Below are 19,693 nucleotides of genomic sequence, written 5' to 3'. Positions count from 1 at the left end.
ACTGTAATGAACAATTTAGCAAAAAGTTAAGTTATTTTTTTTCAAGCTGTTAAAAAAAATTAAAACATTTTCTATGGCATATTTAATGTAACCTGTATCTTCTAATTCTCTTAGAAAATTACCTTGTATCTAATACTGTGTTGGCTGTTTTTTGGCACATTTACAGTGAAATTGTAAAAAAAATAAATAAAAAAAATCAATACCATGATTGGTAACGAAATTTGCTAGAGTAGATCTAGTTAATGGAGAGAATAGCTTTGTACTAAGTTGTACTGGGCTTGTTAGGCCCATCGTGGTGTCTTATAATGTGATATCTTCCAGTGATTACTTGAAATATTTCTATATATTTTTATAAAAATACAGGCTGGGACATAAGTATGGATACACCCAGATATAGATACACCATAGGTTTCCGGATTTCACTCCCTTGGACTTCTATCTCTGGGGCCATCGGCACGTTGATAATTCAACACAATGGGCAGCACTTTGAGCACATTCTTTAGTGGGTTATGTGGTTGCTCCATGTCACAAATGTGTCAGTAACTCGATAATGAATAAAGCTATGTTAAAAATGAGCACACCATTGTTTTTATTGTTTGATGTGTCACATGACCCCCTTCCCATTGAAAAAAGTAAAGTTGAATCCAAAATGGTGGCTTTGCAGATGGCTGCCATGGGCATTACCCGGCCTCAAATGTTTTCTCCCTCCCATGTACTAATATGCCACAAACGGTAAGATGATATCAGTAACCACTTCCATTTTATCTGGGTGTATCCATACTTATGGCCCACCTTGTAAATGTTATTGGTCATTAAGAGGTTTCGGTTTGTGAATGAGCTATAAAAATATATTATGTAGAATACTTGACAACTTTTTCTGAAATTGTAATACTGTTAATAGTTGTCAGTCTATTCTAAATTCTTACAAAAACATCAACATGTCTGGTCATTTTAGTTTAAATAAATTCTAAACAATTCCGAAGTTAGAATAGAATCGACATTCTCAATAGACTACTCTAGCATCGAATTCCATTTGTATAGATTATTCAATTTATTTATAATATTTTAGCTTCCCTGCCCCTCTTCTCTTTTGTGCATCCTCATCCCTCTCAAGACACAAGAAATGACACATGACTATCCCCATTGGTCACCGTTAGAGATGAGCGAGTAGTATTCGAAATGGCAGTTTCGAATAGCACGCACCCATAGGAATGAATGGACGCAGCCCCAGGATGCACAGGGGGTTAAGTGGCAGGACGCCGGCCCCGTCTACGTGCCGGCCGGCTCCATTCATTGCTATGGGTGCGTGCTATTCGAAACTGCCATTTCGAATACTACTCGCTCATCTCTAGTCACTGTCCTCAGCCAAGTGATTTCCTGTGTGTCAAAGAAGAAGAAGAAGAAAACAAGACGAAGGCGAAGAAGAAAACAAGACGAAGGAGAAGAAAAAGAAGAAAACAAGATGAAGGCGAAGAAGAGGAAAACAAGACTCTCAAAATTCATTGGAGTGGAGGTGACCAGGATCAATGAGGCGAATGTGAATTTTCGACATTTTAAGATTGTATTTAGGGTTAAGTGATCGGGATCGGAAAAGATCGGATCCCAATCGGCAATTGAGCAAATTTTACGATTACGATCAGGATCGGCTGGAAGATGATCAGAAATCGGATTTTGAAATCTCAAGATCGTCTCAACCCTAAAAGTGACTTTTCCCATAGAGAAGCATTGACTAGGGTTGAGCGATCGGGATTGGAAAAGATCGGATCCCAATCGGCGATCGAGCAAATTCCACGATCGCGATCGGCTGGAAAATGATTGGAAATCAGATTATAAAATCGATCCTGAAATCTCAAGATTGGCTCAACCCCTACTTGTATTAAATAAAATTTATCAGACCGAGAACCCGGCCAGTAAAACACTATTCTCAAATTAAATCTAAACATATAAGATAATATAAGAAATCTAAACACATTAGTTCCTACTAACTAAATTACCCCTTTGGCTGAAATTTTAAGATTCTAAAAATGATATCTCAGGAATAACGATTGCTTTGTATTCTTATCCTTAAGGCAATATGTACCGGTACCCAGGAAAGTGCAGAATAATTTCGTTTTCATGCATGACATGAACATAGGTAGCTACGGTTGAGCAAATAAAATGAATCCATAAAATCATTTACCTAGAATAGCACAGGCAGACGTACAAAGGAAACATAACACTGAATGGTATATTCCATTTGCTCGGTGTTGGCCTCGGTGGATGCATGCATTAACCTATGCAATACAGGGTTTAAGGTATTAAAATATTTACATCATTTTACATGTGCTCTCCGACTGGACAGTGAATAGCTTATAATGTTATAAAAAGTATTGTAAGCTTTACCCTTATAGACAAGTCGTAATACCTCAGTGTAATGAGTTCTACTATTGAAATGCAATGATAGATTTACATGTCATGTTCTTACGTTGGCGCGGAGTGTATCGGCCAAACTGCATTTCCATAGAAGCTTTCTCTAAAATATATCCTCTATAATTCTTATACAGTGTAATAGTCAAAACCGAGATCTGATCGATCGGATCCACTGCCTCAGTATACGATACCAGCTATGGCACTCAGTACATTGAATAAACTGATAACATGTGCATTGGTGCTATACACAAATCATATTATTTCTTAAATGAAAAATATTGATGCTGTATAAGGCCTGTGTCCCATATCCATTTCAGTGGCAAACTTTTCTTTTCTTTTTAAAGATAAAGATACGATACCCAGTAAACCAAATTAAATAAGCAGAAAGCAGTCGGGAAGAAAATTCGGGAATAGGAGTCAATTTTTGCAACACGAATATGTATTCTTCCATGTCTCCAAGCACCAGTTCGGCAATCCTCAAAACAGCAGAAGAAACTGGCACAATCTTTTCCATCCAGACACTCGTAGCCATATTCTTCATCCCTCTCTTGCAGATGTGTAGCATTATTCATCTGAATAGTTGCTGATCTTGGACGAATGTCAATGGTTGGCGCCTAGTTTCATACGATCGAGTGAAAAAAAAAAAATATGGTATTAGGTACTGTAATATAGAATGATAGAATATATAATAGGCACAGATATTAGGTAAACATAACCATTCCATAATAAAAAAAATAAAAAAACCCCTTTAAAACATGGTTGTGAGTTATACATTTAACATAGTTTTGGCTATATTTCTGTGGCTCAGGGGTCGAATGTGGCTTTCATGCACTTTACATTTGACTCTTTAGCTATAGCATAGTATTGCGCATTAGGGGAACCATGGACGGTATAGCATTACTAGACATTAGCATTAGGGCAAAAAGCAAAGCCGTAGCAGATAAGACTAGGGAGAAACCTTATCACTATGATATGTCTTCAATAAACGTTATCTCTTTAAATAATAGATGTGTCTCAATGCATGAAAAGGTGGCCAAACATCAGATCACCTTATTGTCAGTCTGAAGAATGTTTGCCATGATCTTAGCACAAAAGAGCAGATTTATTAAAGGGTGTCCGTCACCAGAACTCCCTTCGATAGATACACATGTGGACAAAATTGTTGGTCCCCCTCGTTTAATGAAAGAGAGACCCACAATGGTCACAGAAATAACTTGAATCTGACAAAATAGAATTTGCCAAATTACATGTTGACAAACCTCAAAGCGTCTGGGAGAATGTCATATGGACAGATGAGACAAAAATCTAAATTTTTGACAAGGCACATCAGCTCTATGTTCACAGATGGAAAAATGAAGTATATCTTGAAAAGAACACTGTCCCTACTGTGAAACATGGAGGAGGCTCTGTTATGTTCTGGGGCTGCTTTGCTGCATCTGGCACAGGGTGTCTTGAATCTGTGCAGGGTACAATGAAATCTCAAGATTAGAGATGAGCGAACACTAAAATGTTCGAGGTTCGAAATTCGATTCGAACAGCCGCTCACTGTTCGAGTGTTCGAATGGGTTTCGAACCCCATTATAGTCTATGGGGAACATAAACTCGTTAAGGGGGAAACCCAAATTCGTGTCTGGAGGGTCACCAAGTCCACTATGACACCCCAGGAAATGATACCAACACCCTGGAATGACACTGGGACAGCAGGGGAAGCATGTCTGGGGGCATAAAAGTCACTTTATTTCATGGAAATCCCTGTCAGTTTGCGATTTTCGCAAGCTAACTTTTCCCCATAGAAATGCATTGGCCAGTGCTGATTGGCCAGAGTACGGAACTCGACCAATCAGCGCTGGCTCTGCTGGAGGAGGCGGAGTCTAAGATAGCTCCACACCAGTCTCCATTCAGGTCCGACCTTAGACTCCGCCTCCTCCGGCAGAGCCAGCGCTGATTGGCCGAAGGCTGGCCAATGCATTCCTATGCGAATGCAGACTTAGCAGTGCTGAGTCAGTTTTGCTCAACTACACATCTGATGCACACTCGGCACTGCTACATCAGATGTAGCAATCTGATGTAGCAGAGCCGAGGGTGCAATAGAACCCCTGTGCAAACTCAGTTCACGCTAATAGAATGCATTGGCCAGCGCTGATTGGCCAATGCATTCTATTAGCCCGATGAAGTAGAGCTGAATGTGTGTGCTAAGCACACACATTCAGCACTGCTTCATCAAGCCAATACAATGCATTAGCCAGTGCTGATTGGCCAGAGTACGGAATTCGGCCAATCAGCGCTGGCCAATGCATTCTATTAGCCCGATGAAGTAGAGCTGAATGTGTGTGCTAAGCACACACATTCAGCACTGCTTCATCAAGCCAATACAATGCATTAGCCAGTGCTGATTGGCCAGAGTACGGAATTCGGCCAATCAGCGCTGGCCAATGCATTCTATTAGCCCGATGAAGTAGAGCTGAATGTGTGTGCTAAGCACACACATTCAGCACTGCTTCATCAAGCCAATACAATGCATTAGCCAGTGCTGATTGGCCAGAGTACGGAATTCGGCCAATCAGCGCTGGCTCTGCTGGAGGAGGCGGAGTCTAAGATCGCTCCACACCAGTCTCCATTCAGGTCCGACCTTAGACTCCGCCTCCTCCGGCAGAGCCAGCGCTGATTGGCCGAAGGCTGGCCAATGCATTCCTATGCGAATGCAGACTTAGCAGTGCTGAGTCAGTTTTGCTCAACTACACATCTGATGCACACTCGGCACTGCTACATCAGATGTAGCAATCTGATGTAGCAGAGCCGAGGGTGCACTAGAACCCCTGTGCAAACTCAGTTCACGCTAATAGAATGCATTGGCCAGCGCTGATTGGCCAATGCATTCTATTAGCCCGATGAAGTAGAGCTGAATGTGTGTGCTAAGCACACACATTCAGCACTGCTTCATCAAGCCAATACAATGCATTAGCCAGTGCTGATTGGCCAGAGTACGGAATTCGGCCAATCAGCGCTGGCTCTGCTGGAGGAGGCGGAGTCTAAGGTCGGACCTGAATGGAGACTGGTGTGGAGCGATCTTAGACTCCGCCTCCTCCAGCAGAGCCAGCGCTGATTGGCCGAATTCCGTACTCTGGCCAATCAGCACTGGCTAATGCATTGTATTGGCGTGATGAAGCAGTGCTGAATGTGTGTGCTTAGCACACACATTCAGCTCTACTTCATCGGGCTAATAGAATGCATTGGCCAGCGCTGATTGGCCGAATTCCGTACTCTGGCCAATCAGTGCTGGCCAATGCATTCTATTAGCTTGATGAAGCAGAGTGTGCACAAGGGTTCAAGCGCACCCTCGGCTCTGATGTAGCAGAGCCGAGGCTGCACAAGGGTTCAAGCGCACCCTCGGCTCTGATGTAGGAGAGCCGAGGGTGCACTTGAACCCTTGTGCAGCCTCGGCTCTGCTACATCAGAGCCGAGGGTGCGCTTGAACCCTTGTGCACACTCTGCTTCATCAAGCTAATAGAATGCATTGGCCAGCGCTGATTGGCCAATGTATTCTATTAGCCTGATGAAGTAGAGCTGAATGTGTGTGCTAAGCACACACATTCAGCTCTACTTCATCGGGCTAATAGAATGCATTGGCCAGCGCTGATTGGCCAGAGTACGGAACTCGACCAATCAGCGCTGGCTCTGCTGGAGGAGGCGGAGTCTAAGATCGCTCCACACCAGTCTCCATTCAGGTCCGACCTTAGACTCCGCCTCCTCCAGCAGAGCCAGCGCTGATTGGCCGAATTCCGTACTCTGGCCAATCAGCACTGGCTAATGCATTGTATTGGCTTGATGAAGCAGTGCTGAATGTGTGTGCTTAGCACACACATTCAGCTCTACTTCATCGGGCTAATAGAATGCATTGGCCAATCAGCGCTGGCCAATGCATTCTATTAGCGTGAACTGAGTTTGCACAGGGGTTCTAGTGCACCCTCGGCTCTGCTACATCAGATTGCTACATCTGATGTAGCAGTGCCGAGTGTGCATCAGATGTGTAGTTGAGCAAAACTGACTCAGCACTGCTAAGTCTCTGCATTCGCATAGGAATGCATTGGCCAGCCTTCGGCCAATCAGCGCTGGCTCTGCCGGAGGAGGCGGAGTCTAAGGTCGGACCTGAATGGAGACTGGTGTGGAGCGATCTTAGACTCCGCCTCCTCCAGCAGAGCCAGCGCTGATTGGCCGAGTTCCGTACTCTGGCCAATCAGCGCTGGCCAATGCATTCTATTAGCCCGATGAAGTAGAGCTGAATGTGTGTGCTTAGCACACACATTCAGCTCTACTTCATCAGGCTAATAGAATACATTGGCCAATCAGCGCTGGCCAATGCATTCTATTAGCTTGATGAAGCAGAGTGTGCACAAGGGTTCAAGCGCACCCTCGGCTCTGATGTAGCAGAGCTGAGGGTGCACAAGGGTTCAAGTGCACCCTCGGCTCTCCTACATCAGAGCCGAGGGTGCGCTTGAACCCTTGTGCAGCCTCGGCTCTGCTACATCAGAGCCGAGGGTGCGCTTGAACCCTTGTGCACACTCTGCTTCATCAAGCTAATAGAATGCATTGGCCAGCACTGATTGGCCAGAGTACGGAATTCGGCCAATCAGCGCTGGCCAATGCATCCCTATGGGAAAAAGTTTATCTCACAAAAATCACAATTACACACCCGATAGAGCCCCAAAAAGTTATTTTTAATAACATTCCCCCCTAAATAAAGGTTATCCCTAGCTATCCCTGCCTGTACAGCTATCCCTGTCTCATAGTCACAAAGTTCACATTCTCATATGACCCGGATTTGAAATCCACTATTCGTCTAAAATGGAGGTCACCTGATTTCGGCAGCCAATGACTTTTTCCAATTTTTTTCAATGCCCCCAGTGTCGTAGTTCCTGTCCCAGGTGGGAGGGGAATCGAATTTTGGCGCACTTTACCACGTGGTGTTCGATTCGATTCGAACATGGCGAACACCCTGATATCCGATCGAACATGTGTTCGATAGAACACTGTTCGCTCATCTCTACTCAAGATTATAAAGGGATTCTAGAGAGAAATGTGCTGCCCAGTGTCAGAAAGCTTGGTCTCAGTCGCAGGTCATGGGTCTTGCAATAGGATACTGACCCAAAACACAAATCTAAAAACACCCAAGAATGACGAAGAGGAAAACATTGGACTATTCTGAAGTGGCCTTCTATGAGCCCTGACCTAAATCCTATTGAGCATCTTAGGAAGGAGCTGAAACATGGCGTCTGGAAAAAGCAGCCTTCACACCCGAGACAACTGGAGCAGTTTGTTCATGAGGAGGGGCCAAAATACCTGCTGAGAGGTGCAGAAGTCTCATTGACAGTTACAGGAATCGTGTGATCGCAGCGATTGCCTCAAAAGGTTGTGCAACAAAATATTAAGTTACTGAACCATCATTTCTGTCCAGGCCTGTTTCATGAGGTTTATTTTATTTATTTTTTATTCTTTTGAAGCGAAAAGCAATGTCTGACTTTCATTTGTTCATTTTCATACAATTTTTATTTATTATTATTTTTGTCAGATTCAACTTATTTCTGTGACCATTGTGGGTTTTTTTTTCATTAAATAAGGGGGGGACCAACAATTTTGTCCACGTTTGTAGGTTAGGATCAACTGTATCAAACCATGTTTGCTCCATTTGAAGCAACAATGGGATTGCTGTTTACCTCTTTGGACCAATGGCTTCATCGTGCCATAGAGCTAATTTGCATATTGACAAAACCATCAATATCTTGGTGAAACGACTTTGCTTTCAAACAGTTTTGCTTTCAAATGGTGCAGGGCTTAGCCAGAAGGCCAGGGCTTTCATCCTACCATAGACAGGGCAGAGTAGAGAGCCTCCTGTAGAAGTCACTTGTATTACAGACAGTCACATGACTGTTAGTGGAAGCGTGGACATAGTTGAGTATATATATATATATATATATATATATATATATATATATATGTATGTATACACACACATACACACACACATACACAAATATATTATCCTTAGAGTGAGTTTACACAGAGTTTTTGCAAGAGGATTTTAAAGCAGAATCCACCTCAAGATCTGCCTCAAACCACACCTCCCATACATTTCAATGGCAGTCATTAGCAGATTTTTTTTTTTCCCCTAGCTGAATTTTTTTTATTTCAGCTAGAAGGGAAAAAAGAGCAACATGACTTATCTTCAGGCGGAATCTACCTTGAAAAACCCATTGAAAACAATGGGAGGTGGTAAAAAAAAAGTGTCAAAAAACCAAAGCATTTTTTTAAAGTGACCTTTCCATGTCCATATAGTAAAAACCTGCTTTAAAAAAAAAAAATCATAAATAAATAGATCATGCAAAAAGTGTCCAAAAAGTTTCCTAATTCCTGACATACATTTTTTCAGCTTGCAAAAACTCCATGTGAACATACCCCTTAGTAAACTTGGTAAAGTGATAAGACAACCAGAATTATAAATAGAGTATTAAAAAAGAAAGAATTTTCAAGTTGTATAAAAGAATATTCCACACATTTAGAAGTACAGAGCAAGATTTCCCAAATATTTCTTTGTGGCAGGTAGAAAGTGTCTGTTTTTTACTGGTACCATTGTTTAGTAGTTTCAATAAATGGCTTCACCATTATATAGGTCTGGTTCTCATCCGTGTTCGGTATTCCGTTCGGAACGGAATACCGAATGCATTGACAAGTGGTGAGCTTATGAAAGCACACGGACCCCATAGACTATAATGGGATCCATGTGTTTTCCGTGCGGTGTCCGCATGAGTCAAGCGTAGAGGAAAGTAGCTCATGAAGTACCTTTCTCTCTGCAAGACTCATGCGGAGACCACGCAGAAAACACACGGACCCCATTATAGTCTATGCGGTCCGTGTGCTTTCATAAGCTCACCGTTTATCAATGCGTTCAGACCTCTATAATATAATTGCCTTCTATTTTTTTACTTAACACCCGAATTCTTAGCTTTTTCACTCGCATTCAAGACTCAATTCAGAATTATATAATATTCATATTTTATACTTCTATTTATTAGATTTTTCTTCTAATTCACATTGAATATTCATCTTGAGAAATATGATAAAAACATTGCTGTTTGGGAATAGAAATATTATATAAACAATACAAAGTTATCCGTTTATCTGTAAATGTAAAATAAATCAAAAATGTTTGAAAAAGTAGAGATGAAAATTTTACAAAATTTTACAAAATTTACACAATTACGTATCATAACCAGTTCTAACAGTTTTGTACAAATACAAAAAAACTACAATTCTTTCAATGCAAATATAACATATAATCATATTGTATCAAACCAAGTTGTTAGAAAACGAAATCACTACTGTAGTTCTAATATATAGTACCGTACACCAGCGAAGTATGGGCGAATGCATTTTCCCTGTATTTTATTGCATTTGAAAAAAATAAAATATGATGGGAATAATGGTTTACTCGGTTTATGATATAGATTTCTATAGATTTATGAGTAACTTCAGATTTCTGATTTCAAGAATTCGCCCATACGGATTATGAAGGCTAAAGGGAGAATGAATGTAATGACCAAGGTGCTCTGCAGCTCAAGTGATAACACCTATCATCTGCAATTCTGCTCTAAGGGTAGCGTCACAATGCTGATTTTTCGGCAGAGTCATTTCGGTTTCATGAGTTATTACGGAGCAATTTTTGTGATAATAACTTTTTGCTCCGGTAAAAAATGAGTAATTTCAGTTGACAAATGACCACTTTGAACACCGAATAAACTGCTTTTACTGCAGCAGATGTTTTTCGGACGCCTCTGTCCTCTAGGTATAAAGATTTAGCCGTTGATGATTAAATAGGGAAATCATTAATGTGACTATTTACGCATCTCTAAATAATCACATGGTGACACTGCCGAAAAATCTATGACACTGCCCATAGTGAGAAAAAATATCTTTAAGAACACATTTAACCTTTAAAGAGATTGAGATGCTGTAGGAATATACTAGGAGATTTCACAAACATTACCATCGAATATAAAACACAGTACCGTATATACTCGAGTATAAGCCGACTTGAATATAAGCCAAGGCCCCTAATTTTATCACAAAAAACTGGGAAAACTTATTGACTCGAGTATAAGCCGAGGAGGGGAATGCAGCAGCTACTGGAAAATTTCAAAAATTAAAACGGTTGGAAATTTTGGGTGCAGTAGGTGCTGGGGAAGGGGAGGGGGTGTTTTGGTTGTCTGTCTGCCCCTTGCCTGAGCTTGAGGACTGTTTTTTCTTCCCCCACTTGGAATTCAGTCTGGCTGAATATAGGGTATCTGCAGTGCTCCTATTAACCCCTTTCCGACGGAACAGGAGCACTGCAGATCCCCTATATTCAGTAGACCGGGCACTGTCAGACACAGGGATACCTAATGTGTATGTGTGTCACAGTCATTTTCTACTTTTATATGTATTCTAGGGAAAGGAGGGATTTACAACTTTTATTTTTATTTTTTTATTTTTTTTTATTTTGCACTATTTTATGGGAGATTCTATACATTAATATTGTGGGTGGTCATAAACCCCCCCCCCCCTCCTAAAAAAAAATAAATAAATAAACAAAAATTAAAAAAAAAAAAAAAAAATTTTGCTCACTTGAGTATAAGCCGATGGGGGCTTTTTCAGCACAAAAAACTGGGCTGAAAAATTTGGTTTATACTCGGTTATATACGGTATATAAAATATATATTTTTTAAAAATAGCATTAGGCCCACAAACAGATAATTCTTGGACCGAAACCCTAAGGGTAAGTTCATACGGGGTTTTTATGTCCAGAACCTGAGGCGGAGGTCGCCTCAGGTTCCGGACCAAAAACTGGGTAGCCGCGACTGAAAGCCGGTGCACTCCGTTCTGGATTGGGCCCCAGGAAAGGGCCTAGTCCGGAGGAGGGAGTGTCTTGAGGCCGAATCGCGAGGCGAAACGTCCTGAAGAATGAGCATTTTGTTTCTTTTTCCGGGAGACGGAACAAACTGGCTCCCGGAAAAAAGACCTGACTGGCTCCCATTAATTTCTTTGGGAGTTGTCTTTTTGGTCAGGATTTTGAGGCGGATACGGCTTCAAAATCTTGACCAAAATACTCTGTGTGAACTTACCCTAAAGGCCCTTCCCTGGGCCATACGGTGCATGATGGGCGAGGCATAATTAACCAAGTTCAAAGGGTACTTAATGATTAATAAAATATGGAGCAGGGGCCAAATGGTGAATACAATGTTGGAAACTTATACAATTTTTGCATTGCTCCCATAAAAATAGCAGTATACGTAAATATATAGCAATATATATCAACACTGCTATGCTGGTCGAAAGGCCTTACTACCAGCAAACATTAGACATCATAGGACTTTGGGATAAGCAGAAAATAGTTTTATACTGACCCTTATCTGTATTCACACCGATCTGAATGCTAGGTCGTGTCACAAAATCATAAAAACTGGAGCAATGGGCAGGTAAAGGTCATCAAAAATTCACCTTGAGGCTAAGGCCCTACGGGATGTCCCACTACAAAAAAGTGCTGTGGGAAAATCTGCAGTGGTAACACCTCGTGGTTCTTGCAGAGTTATCATCCACGGACTTTCTGTTACAATTATATCTATGGGAAACCGCCGGCGTTTAAGCTGTGATTTTCAAAACCGTGCCTGTTTTGGAAATCTCGGCGTGTCCGCACTGCAGTTTTTACTGCAAAGTGAGCATGGGATTCTCTAGAATCCCATCCATTTTGCCCTTACTGTAAAATGCTGCAATTTTTTCCCCATGACGTTTCCGTAGCCATAGGGCCCTGGCCTAAAGATGTCAAAATTTGGTCTGTGATAGATAGTTGACTAGAGGAAGAAGGCTCATTTTTGGGACATTTAAATAGTCCACTTATTGTCGTATGTAAGGACTCGAATATGGGATATTTTTAAACAAATTATAGACTGATGGGTCTTCTCGTAAACCACATGGAGTTTGGAGTGCCCCGCATTGCTATATGGCTGTATGTTATTAGGGCTTTACCTAAGAAAGTGCTTCGAAAATATATTAACCATTTCAATATATTCACACTGTGATCCCCTAAATATATTCCTTTACAGCATCCCAAAGCTTTGTGTAAGCTGCCGCCGATTTTGCAAATGATAGACGTAAGGCTTTATAGGTATGCATCATTCATAATGGCACATTTCTGTGGTGCAACGAGAATGAGATGATAACTTATTGTCGTGTCATAATAATAGATGATTGCTATCAAAAGTTTTTCGAACAAGAGTGACGTTCCAGGATTGCTGCTGAATCAACTTTCAAAAACTATAATCTCTACGGTATTTTGTTAACAGAAAAAAATCCTGTCTGTATCGTGTAAAAAGCAAATAGTTTGCTAAGACAATCAAAATTTGGGCTCTCAGTTCAATTCAGCAGACACATGCAGTGAATGTCCATTCCACAAACAATATACCTTGAAGGAAAACATCCAGAGAAGCTTTTGTTGTATAGATAAGAAAAGAAAATCAGACTTTAGGAGGAAAAAAAAAAACATAAAAACCATAAAAACGGCAGTTTTCAATAGAAATGGGACGCAAAATTAGGTAAAACACAAATCAAAGATTTCATTGATTCTTCAAAAAGTTATAAGTTAAACACTGGGATCCAAATGATGTTTTATTCAAGCACAACAGATGAATGTAAGTCGTATACACTGATGTTCCTCTTATTGGAGTTTAATCTCTACTGAGACGACCAAAAATAACAAAAAAAAATAAAGTAAAAAATATATATATATGGTGCCACATTTTCATTATAGCTTAAGGTTGGACTCACATGTGCAATTTTTGACCCAAACCTTGTACTGGACACAAAGTCTTTTATTTACACCTTACTTTGCTGTCATATGGACTCCACTTCAAAAAATTGGCCACATATACAGAACAAGTAAGTCCAGTTTAGGGATTGAGGCATATAAACCTAAACAAAGACCCATCTCCATGATGACATATTGAACAGTAGTCAATGCAATTGATTGGGTTATGAGTTGCGTAACAGTCAAGATCGGAGGTAACTAAGAAGAAGGCTCCCTCTACGCAGTATGGTTGTTGGTTGTCAAGGTACATCGGGGCTAATTTTTGGATCCCAAGTCCATGTGTAACAAAAAAAAAATAGTAATAATAATTTACTTTATGTCCCTACACAATAAAAAATGGACAAGATTGTGCCCTTTAATAGGAAGTTGAAAGTCCCCAATAGCAAAGTAGTTAGACAATGCCTTTAAATAGTAAGGCAGTCTCCCTTTGGAGCAAGGCATACCCACATACCCCCAAATGGTATAAAAGTGCCCCCTTATAGAAAGATAATACTCTCTTATAGTCAGATAGTCCTCCTAAACAGTACTTTAGTGCTCCAGAAAGTCACATGATACCCTTAAATAGTGGCATATAATTGGTGGCCCTCAATAGAGAGAGTGTCCTTTTATAAAATTGTGCTTTAAAAAATAAATAAAATAAAAGTACTTACCTTACTTTGGTTCCCTGCAAAGTGGAGTAGCTAAGGACTCTGATGACATGAGATCAGGATGTAACAATGCAATGACTGCGTTGTAACCCTGTGTGTGATCCAGGCTAGAGAATGAAAAGTTTGGAAGCCAGGGGCCTGGGTCCACAGGTGACCTCTTGGGGATGTAAGTCTAGGGCAATTGTCTACTTTGTCCCCTAATGCATGGAAAAGGTGTTTCTAATAAAGTGGGAATTCAGTGTACATTCACAATGCAATATGTACATTATAGATTCAATATGTTCCGGGGACATGGCCAGGCTCCGTGGCACCGCTCGTGTCCACTGCATATGCGGTGCGCATGCATCCAAAGTGTGCATGAGTAACAGTGTCCCAACGATGCCATGGATATGTGGTGTGTGCAGTGGTGGCGGCATCCCAATGCTACCATGGGTGCAGGGTATGTGGCAGGCGTTGGCGCTTTGGAAGGAGCACAGGGCGCAGCGCTATCCTGGTGCCTTGCGTGCATCGTACATTGGATTAGACTTAGGTGAGTATGGGGCAGTATAAGAACAAGTTAGGGTAAATCTCCTTCATTGGTGCTCCACTACCACCAAGTCTGTAAGTTATGTCCTTTTAATTCAGTACACTGTCGGCTTTCTATTGGTATATAAAACCGCATGTGCCTCAGCATATGAAAGATCCTCTTTAAAGACTGGAGGAGACAGAAGTGTAAATAGAAATTATATTGCCACAACGTGACTGTCTTTACCTCTCCAAGTAAAGGGAAAATACACATCAGTGCCAAAAGAGCAGTGTAGTGCTTGGACGAAGACATCATTCCCATTGTACTAACCATGAGTGAGGGTCACAACACCCAGACTCTTATCAGTCCAAACTTTTTTCTGTCTATATATCATGTTGCTGTGGAGTGTTTTTTGAACAGAGAAGGGTCAAGGAAGGTTATTTTCTCTATATCGTAAATTATTAATTTGATTCTTGCTAGCTGAAGTTTAGGTGTTCATACTCTTGGGAACAGTATTTTTACAATATGCTTGTGTATAGATACAAAATGCAAGCCTATGCACCTCTGTAGTGCAGCATCCTGTCTACATTGATCTGACACATGCCAATAATCTTCTTTCCTTTCAAATACAATCTTTGAGACCAATACTCAGGGAATGAGCTATAATCTATACTATAGAAGCAATGTATACTACTGTCAAGTAAAGAACCCTATACAATTCAACACTTGGCTGGATAGACAATTAGGCCTGATTCACATCTGCGTTCGGGAAGTCTGCATGGGGAACCTCTCGAATGTACTACTGAACGCATTGGCAAGCGGTAAGCTTATGAAAGCACACGGACCCCATAGACTATGATGGGGCCCGTGTGCTTTCTGCGCAATGTCCGCATGGAACATGCGGATAGGAAAGTACTTATTGATCTACTTTCCTGTCTGCATGACTCGTGCGGACACCACGCGGAAAGCACGCGGACCCCATTATAGTCTATGGCGTCCATGTGCTTTCACTGCTCATCGCTGGTCAATGCGTTCAGTAATCCGTTTGGGGGGGGGGTCCCCATGCGGACTCCCCAAATGGATTACCGAACGCAGGCCTTAGATCTAGAATGGTGGAGTTTATAACTTGATGACTTAGTAATGGGCCCTTAGTTATTCTCATGACAATGACTAGAGAATACTTCCATAATTCCATTCTCCAGGCAAAACTATTTTACATAAAATCTGTAGAATTATTGGTTTGCCAATAACCACCATTAAAGACGTCATTCTGGCAGTGGAATGGCCGCTTCAGGCTTTACATAAATTAAAGTATCCACTTGTTCTTTCATGTTCATAAAAATATTTACATTAATATCCTATTGATGACAAAATCCTAAGACAGTCTATTGAGATACACCAAAAGGATTTTAGGATGAGGCACCATCTCACCAAACATATTCAACTGCTACCACTCCATTACAGAACACGTTACATTGATACTGAGACACAATATACCTCTGTTCTATACGTCACTGTTGTAAAGGATAGGGTAAAGCAACTCTAAAAAGTTAAGATGTGACAGCTCTATATACTGTGTAGTGGTTGAGGACGGTACTACAACTTCAGTCTAATTCACATCACAGGGGTTTAGTCCACAGTACCTAAACTGGGTTCTACTCAATGTACTGTGCCCACTGCCAACAGCTGATCGGCAGGGGTGCCAGAAGTCAGACCCACAAATTCGCTATTGATAAGCTATTCTAAGCAGTGGCATAACGAGTAATGGAGGGGTTTCGTGGCCAACTTTTCAGACTCCAGTGTATAATAATAAGAGACCCGGGGAAGGGGGAATACAAACATAAAAAACACTGTTACTTACCTATTTCTGGTTCCCCGCAGATGTCAGCCATCTTCAATGACCCGGGGCCTGCGTTGCAACGCATAACGACACAGGCCCCAGCATGTGACGCCAGGGATGTCACACAAGTAGGCCCGAAGCCTGCCTGGAGCCAGGAGAGGTAAGTAAATAGGGCCCGTTACTGGTCTATTAAAAAAAAAAATGCAGCGGTAGTGGCTGTCGCCAGGCCCCCTAATGTCCCAGGCCCTGTGGCAGTCGCTACTGCTGCTATCCCGGTAGTTACGCCCCTGATTCTAAGGTATCAATAGTATGTAATGATTTGTATTAAAAGGTCACATTCTGAAATATCTACTGTATATTCTGTATTATAATCGCTACGTGTTCTAGATACATATCATTAGACCATTACGTATTTAAACACACTACAATTCAGTTATATGATTTATACAATAAAAGACATAGTTACTTGTATTCATAAAAGTAGCCGACATTTCTTGGCTAATAGTATAACATTGAATGTATTTTTAGAATACTCACTGGATTCTTTTTCTTTTTCTCTTTGTCCTTACTTGGCTTCCTGTTACTGACAAAATAGTGAAGTGTTCCATATTCCACCAAGGCCGAAAATACAAAGATGAAGCAAACGGAGACAAATAAGTCCATTGCTGTCACATAGGACACCTTAGGCAAAGATTTCCGAGCAATAGTACTGAGAGTGGTCATTGTGAGAACAGTTGTGATACCTAAAAAAAAAAACATACAATTTAGTTTTAGTACAATAGAAAACTGGAACAAGAAATTGTAGGTTTAACAGAATAACAGTTATATAAAGTAGTTATTACAGGAATACGTCCCTATGATCTGTACCTTATATCACCTTGTGAATGGCGCATGATATACTGGGGATTTAAAGAATTCTTTGTAATGTATGAGGAATGCCAAGTTTTTACCTCAACTAGTATAACGCGGACACGTTGCAGCTTTGCAAATCGCAGCATGTCAATTATATCTACAGAAACGCCGGCGGCTTTCCTGTAGATATAATGTTAAGAGAAAGTCCGCAGAGGAAAACTCTGTGGACTTTCTCTTAAAAGCGCTGCGGAAAGAACCGCAATGCGTTCACGCAGCAGTTCTTCCCGTAGCGCTTTAGCACTGTGATTACGGCCTTAGCCTAAGGGTATGTTCACGCAAAGTTTTTTGCAGGTGGATTTTGATGCGGAATCAATGGGAGTCTCTATCAGTAACATACCATATCCTCCTGTGGATTCCGTGGCTGACCCAGCCATGATGTCCCCAGCTGGAGACTCACTCCTGATTAGACCCATTCATCCGGACCTAATCAGGAGCGAGATGCCGCAATGGAATGCACCACATTTTCAGACAGTTTTATATGTTTTCTAGGGAAGCATTTTTAAGTTTAACCAATTGCTGAAGTTTGGGTTAACTTTGCTACATATGTATGTAAACTGAAATGAAGGGGTGTGAAAGAAGGAACTGTAGTGAAATTATTTTGTTTTCCCTATTAATATCACTACCCAATACCATAAAGAAGCAGATCCTACAATTCATAGCAATTCAACTTACAGTTTTTAAGGCTAAGGCCCCACGTTGCGGAAATGCAGCTTTTTTTGTTGCAGCTTTTGTTGCCTTTTTTTGAGCCAAAGCCAACAATGGTTACAAAAGGAATGGGACATATATAGGAAGCTCTTCACCTTCTACCTTCTGCTTGATCCACTCCTGGCTTTGCCTCAAGAAACCGCAACAAAAATCTGCAAAAAAAAGCTGCATTTCTGCAACGTGGGGCCTCAGCCTAAGACATTTTGCAGGGACAATTTGCAGCACTGCGGGAAAAACCATGGCGGGAACGCATCGTGGTTCTACCCGCAGCACCTTGTACAGAAAGTTTGCGGAGTTTTCCTGTGCGGACTATCTGTTACCATTATATCTACGGGAAAGCCACTGGCATTTTGATAGATATAATTGACGTGCTGCGATTTTCAAACCGCAATGGTTTTGGAAATCGCAGCGTGTTCGCGCTGCGATTTTTTCCGCAAAGTGGGCATGGGATTCGCATAAATCGCATCCACTATGCTGTTACTGTATAACAATGTGATTTTGCAAATGGCTGCGTTTACAGCCCGTGGGGCCCCGGCCTATAGGAGTTATCTCACTGACCATTGCTTTCCAATGGGAGTTAATGCTGTGATCTGCTGATGCCACCAGCAACTGATTCTATAGCTGAAGGAATCTCATTAGGGTTGAGCCATCGTGATCGGAAAAGATCGGATTCCGAGTAAATTTCACGATCGCGATTGGAATTCCGACCCGATCTTTTCCAGCGGGATCGAGATCGGTGATTATTTCAAGATCAGCTCAACCCTCAAGGGACTTTTCCCATAGAGAAGCATTGACTAGGGTTGAGGATCGGGATCGGAAAAGATCGGATCCCGATCGGTGATCGAAAAAATTTCACCATCGCTATCAGGATCGGCTGGAAAATGATCGGAAATCAGATTTTTCAATCCTGAAATCTCAAGATTGGCTCAACCTTAATTCTCATTTAATGGATCAGAATAATTGCAATAATTTTCTAGACCTTTTGTTGCTAAGTAAAACCAGGGCATGTGAACAACATATTAATATACAACATAAGCAAGAGGCATATAGTTACTTACCTAGAGATGTCCTAGCGGGTACGGCATCTTTATTAATCCAAAATGACACCCATGATAGCACTACAATAAGGGTGCAGGGTATGTAAGTTTGTATAGTAAAATAACCCATTCTTCTGGCGAGATCAAAGTACACTGTCATCACAACGTAATCTCCTGAAACAAAAATGAGAAAGTAAATAATAAAAAGAGTGCTTACACATATACACTCACCGGCCACTTTATTAGGTACACCTGTCCAACTGCTCGTTAACACTTAATTTCTAATCAGCCAATCACATGGCGGCAACTCAGTGCATTTAGGCATGTATACATGGTCAAGACAATCTCCTGCAGTTCAAACCGAGCATCAGTATGGGGAAGAAAGGTGATTTGAGTGCCTTTGAACGTGGCATGGTTGTTGGTGCCAGAAGGGCTGGTCTGAGTATTTCAGAAACTGCTGATCTACTGGGATTTTCACGCACAACCATCTCTAGGGTTTACAGAGAATGGTCCGAAAAAGAAAAAACATCCAGTGAGCGGCAGTTCTGTGGGCAGAAATGCGTTGTTGATGCCAGAGGTCAGAGGAGAATGGCCAGACTGGTTCGAGCTGATAGAAAGGCAACAGTGACTCAAATAGCCACCCGTTACAACCAAGGTAGCCAGAAGAGCATCTCTGAACGCACAGTACGTCGAACTTTGAGGCAGATGGGCTACAGCAGCAGAAGACCACACCGGGTGCCACTCCTT

The 19,693-nt window shown here is 41.4% G+C and overlaps 1 protein-coding gene across 2 annotated transcripts in view; it reads right to left on the bottom strand.

Moving 5' to 3' along the window:
* Positions 1–1,913: 1,913 nt before the first annotated feature.
* Positions 1,914–19,693, bottom strand: part of GABRG2 (gamma-aminobutyric acid type A receptor subunit gamma2) — a 79,435-nt gene continuing 61,655 nt past the window's right edge. Inside the window, exons 7-10 of one of the 2 annotated variants that reach the window (XM_075275028.1) lie at positions 18,968–19,120; positions 16,830–17,035; positions 12,899–12,922; positions 1,914–3,023 (exon numbers count right to left, since the gene is read on the bottom strand). In XM_075275028.1, coding sequence (XP_075131129.1) covers positions 2,748–3,023; positions 12,899–12,922; positions 16,830–17,035; positions 18,968–19,120 — 659 coding nt within the window. In that variant the 3' untranslated portion in view covers positions 1,914–2,747. The remainder of the gene's footprint in view (positions 3,024–12,898; positions 12,923–16,829; positions 17,036–18,967; positions 19,121–19,693) is intronic. The other variant, XM_075275027.1, reaches the window with a different exon arrangement.

Source organism: Leptodactylus fuscus, chromosome 5 (assembly GCF_031893055.1).
Source record: "Leptodactylus fuscus isolate aLepFus1 chromosome 5, aLepFus1.hap2, whole genome shotgun sequence".
NCBI lineage: Eukaryota > Metazoa > Chordata > Amphibia > Anura > Leptodactylidae > Leptodactylus > Leptodactylus fuscus.
The sequence above is the reverse complement of the archived record's forward strand: the minus strand, read 5'-3'. Positions and strand labels throughout refer to the sequence as shown.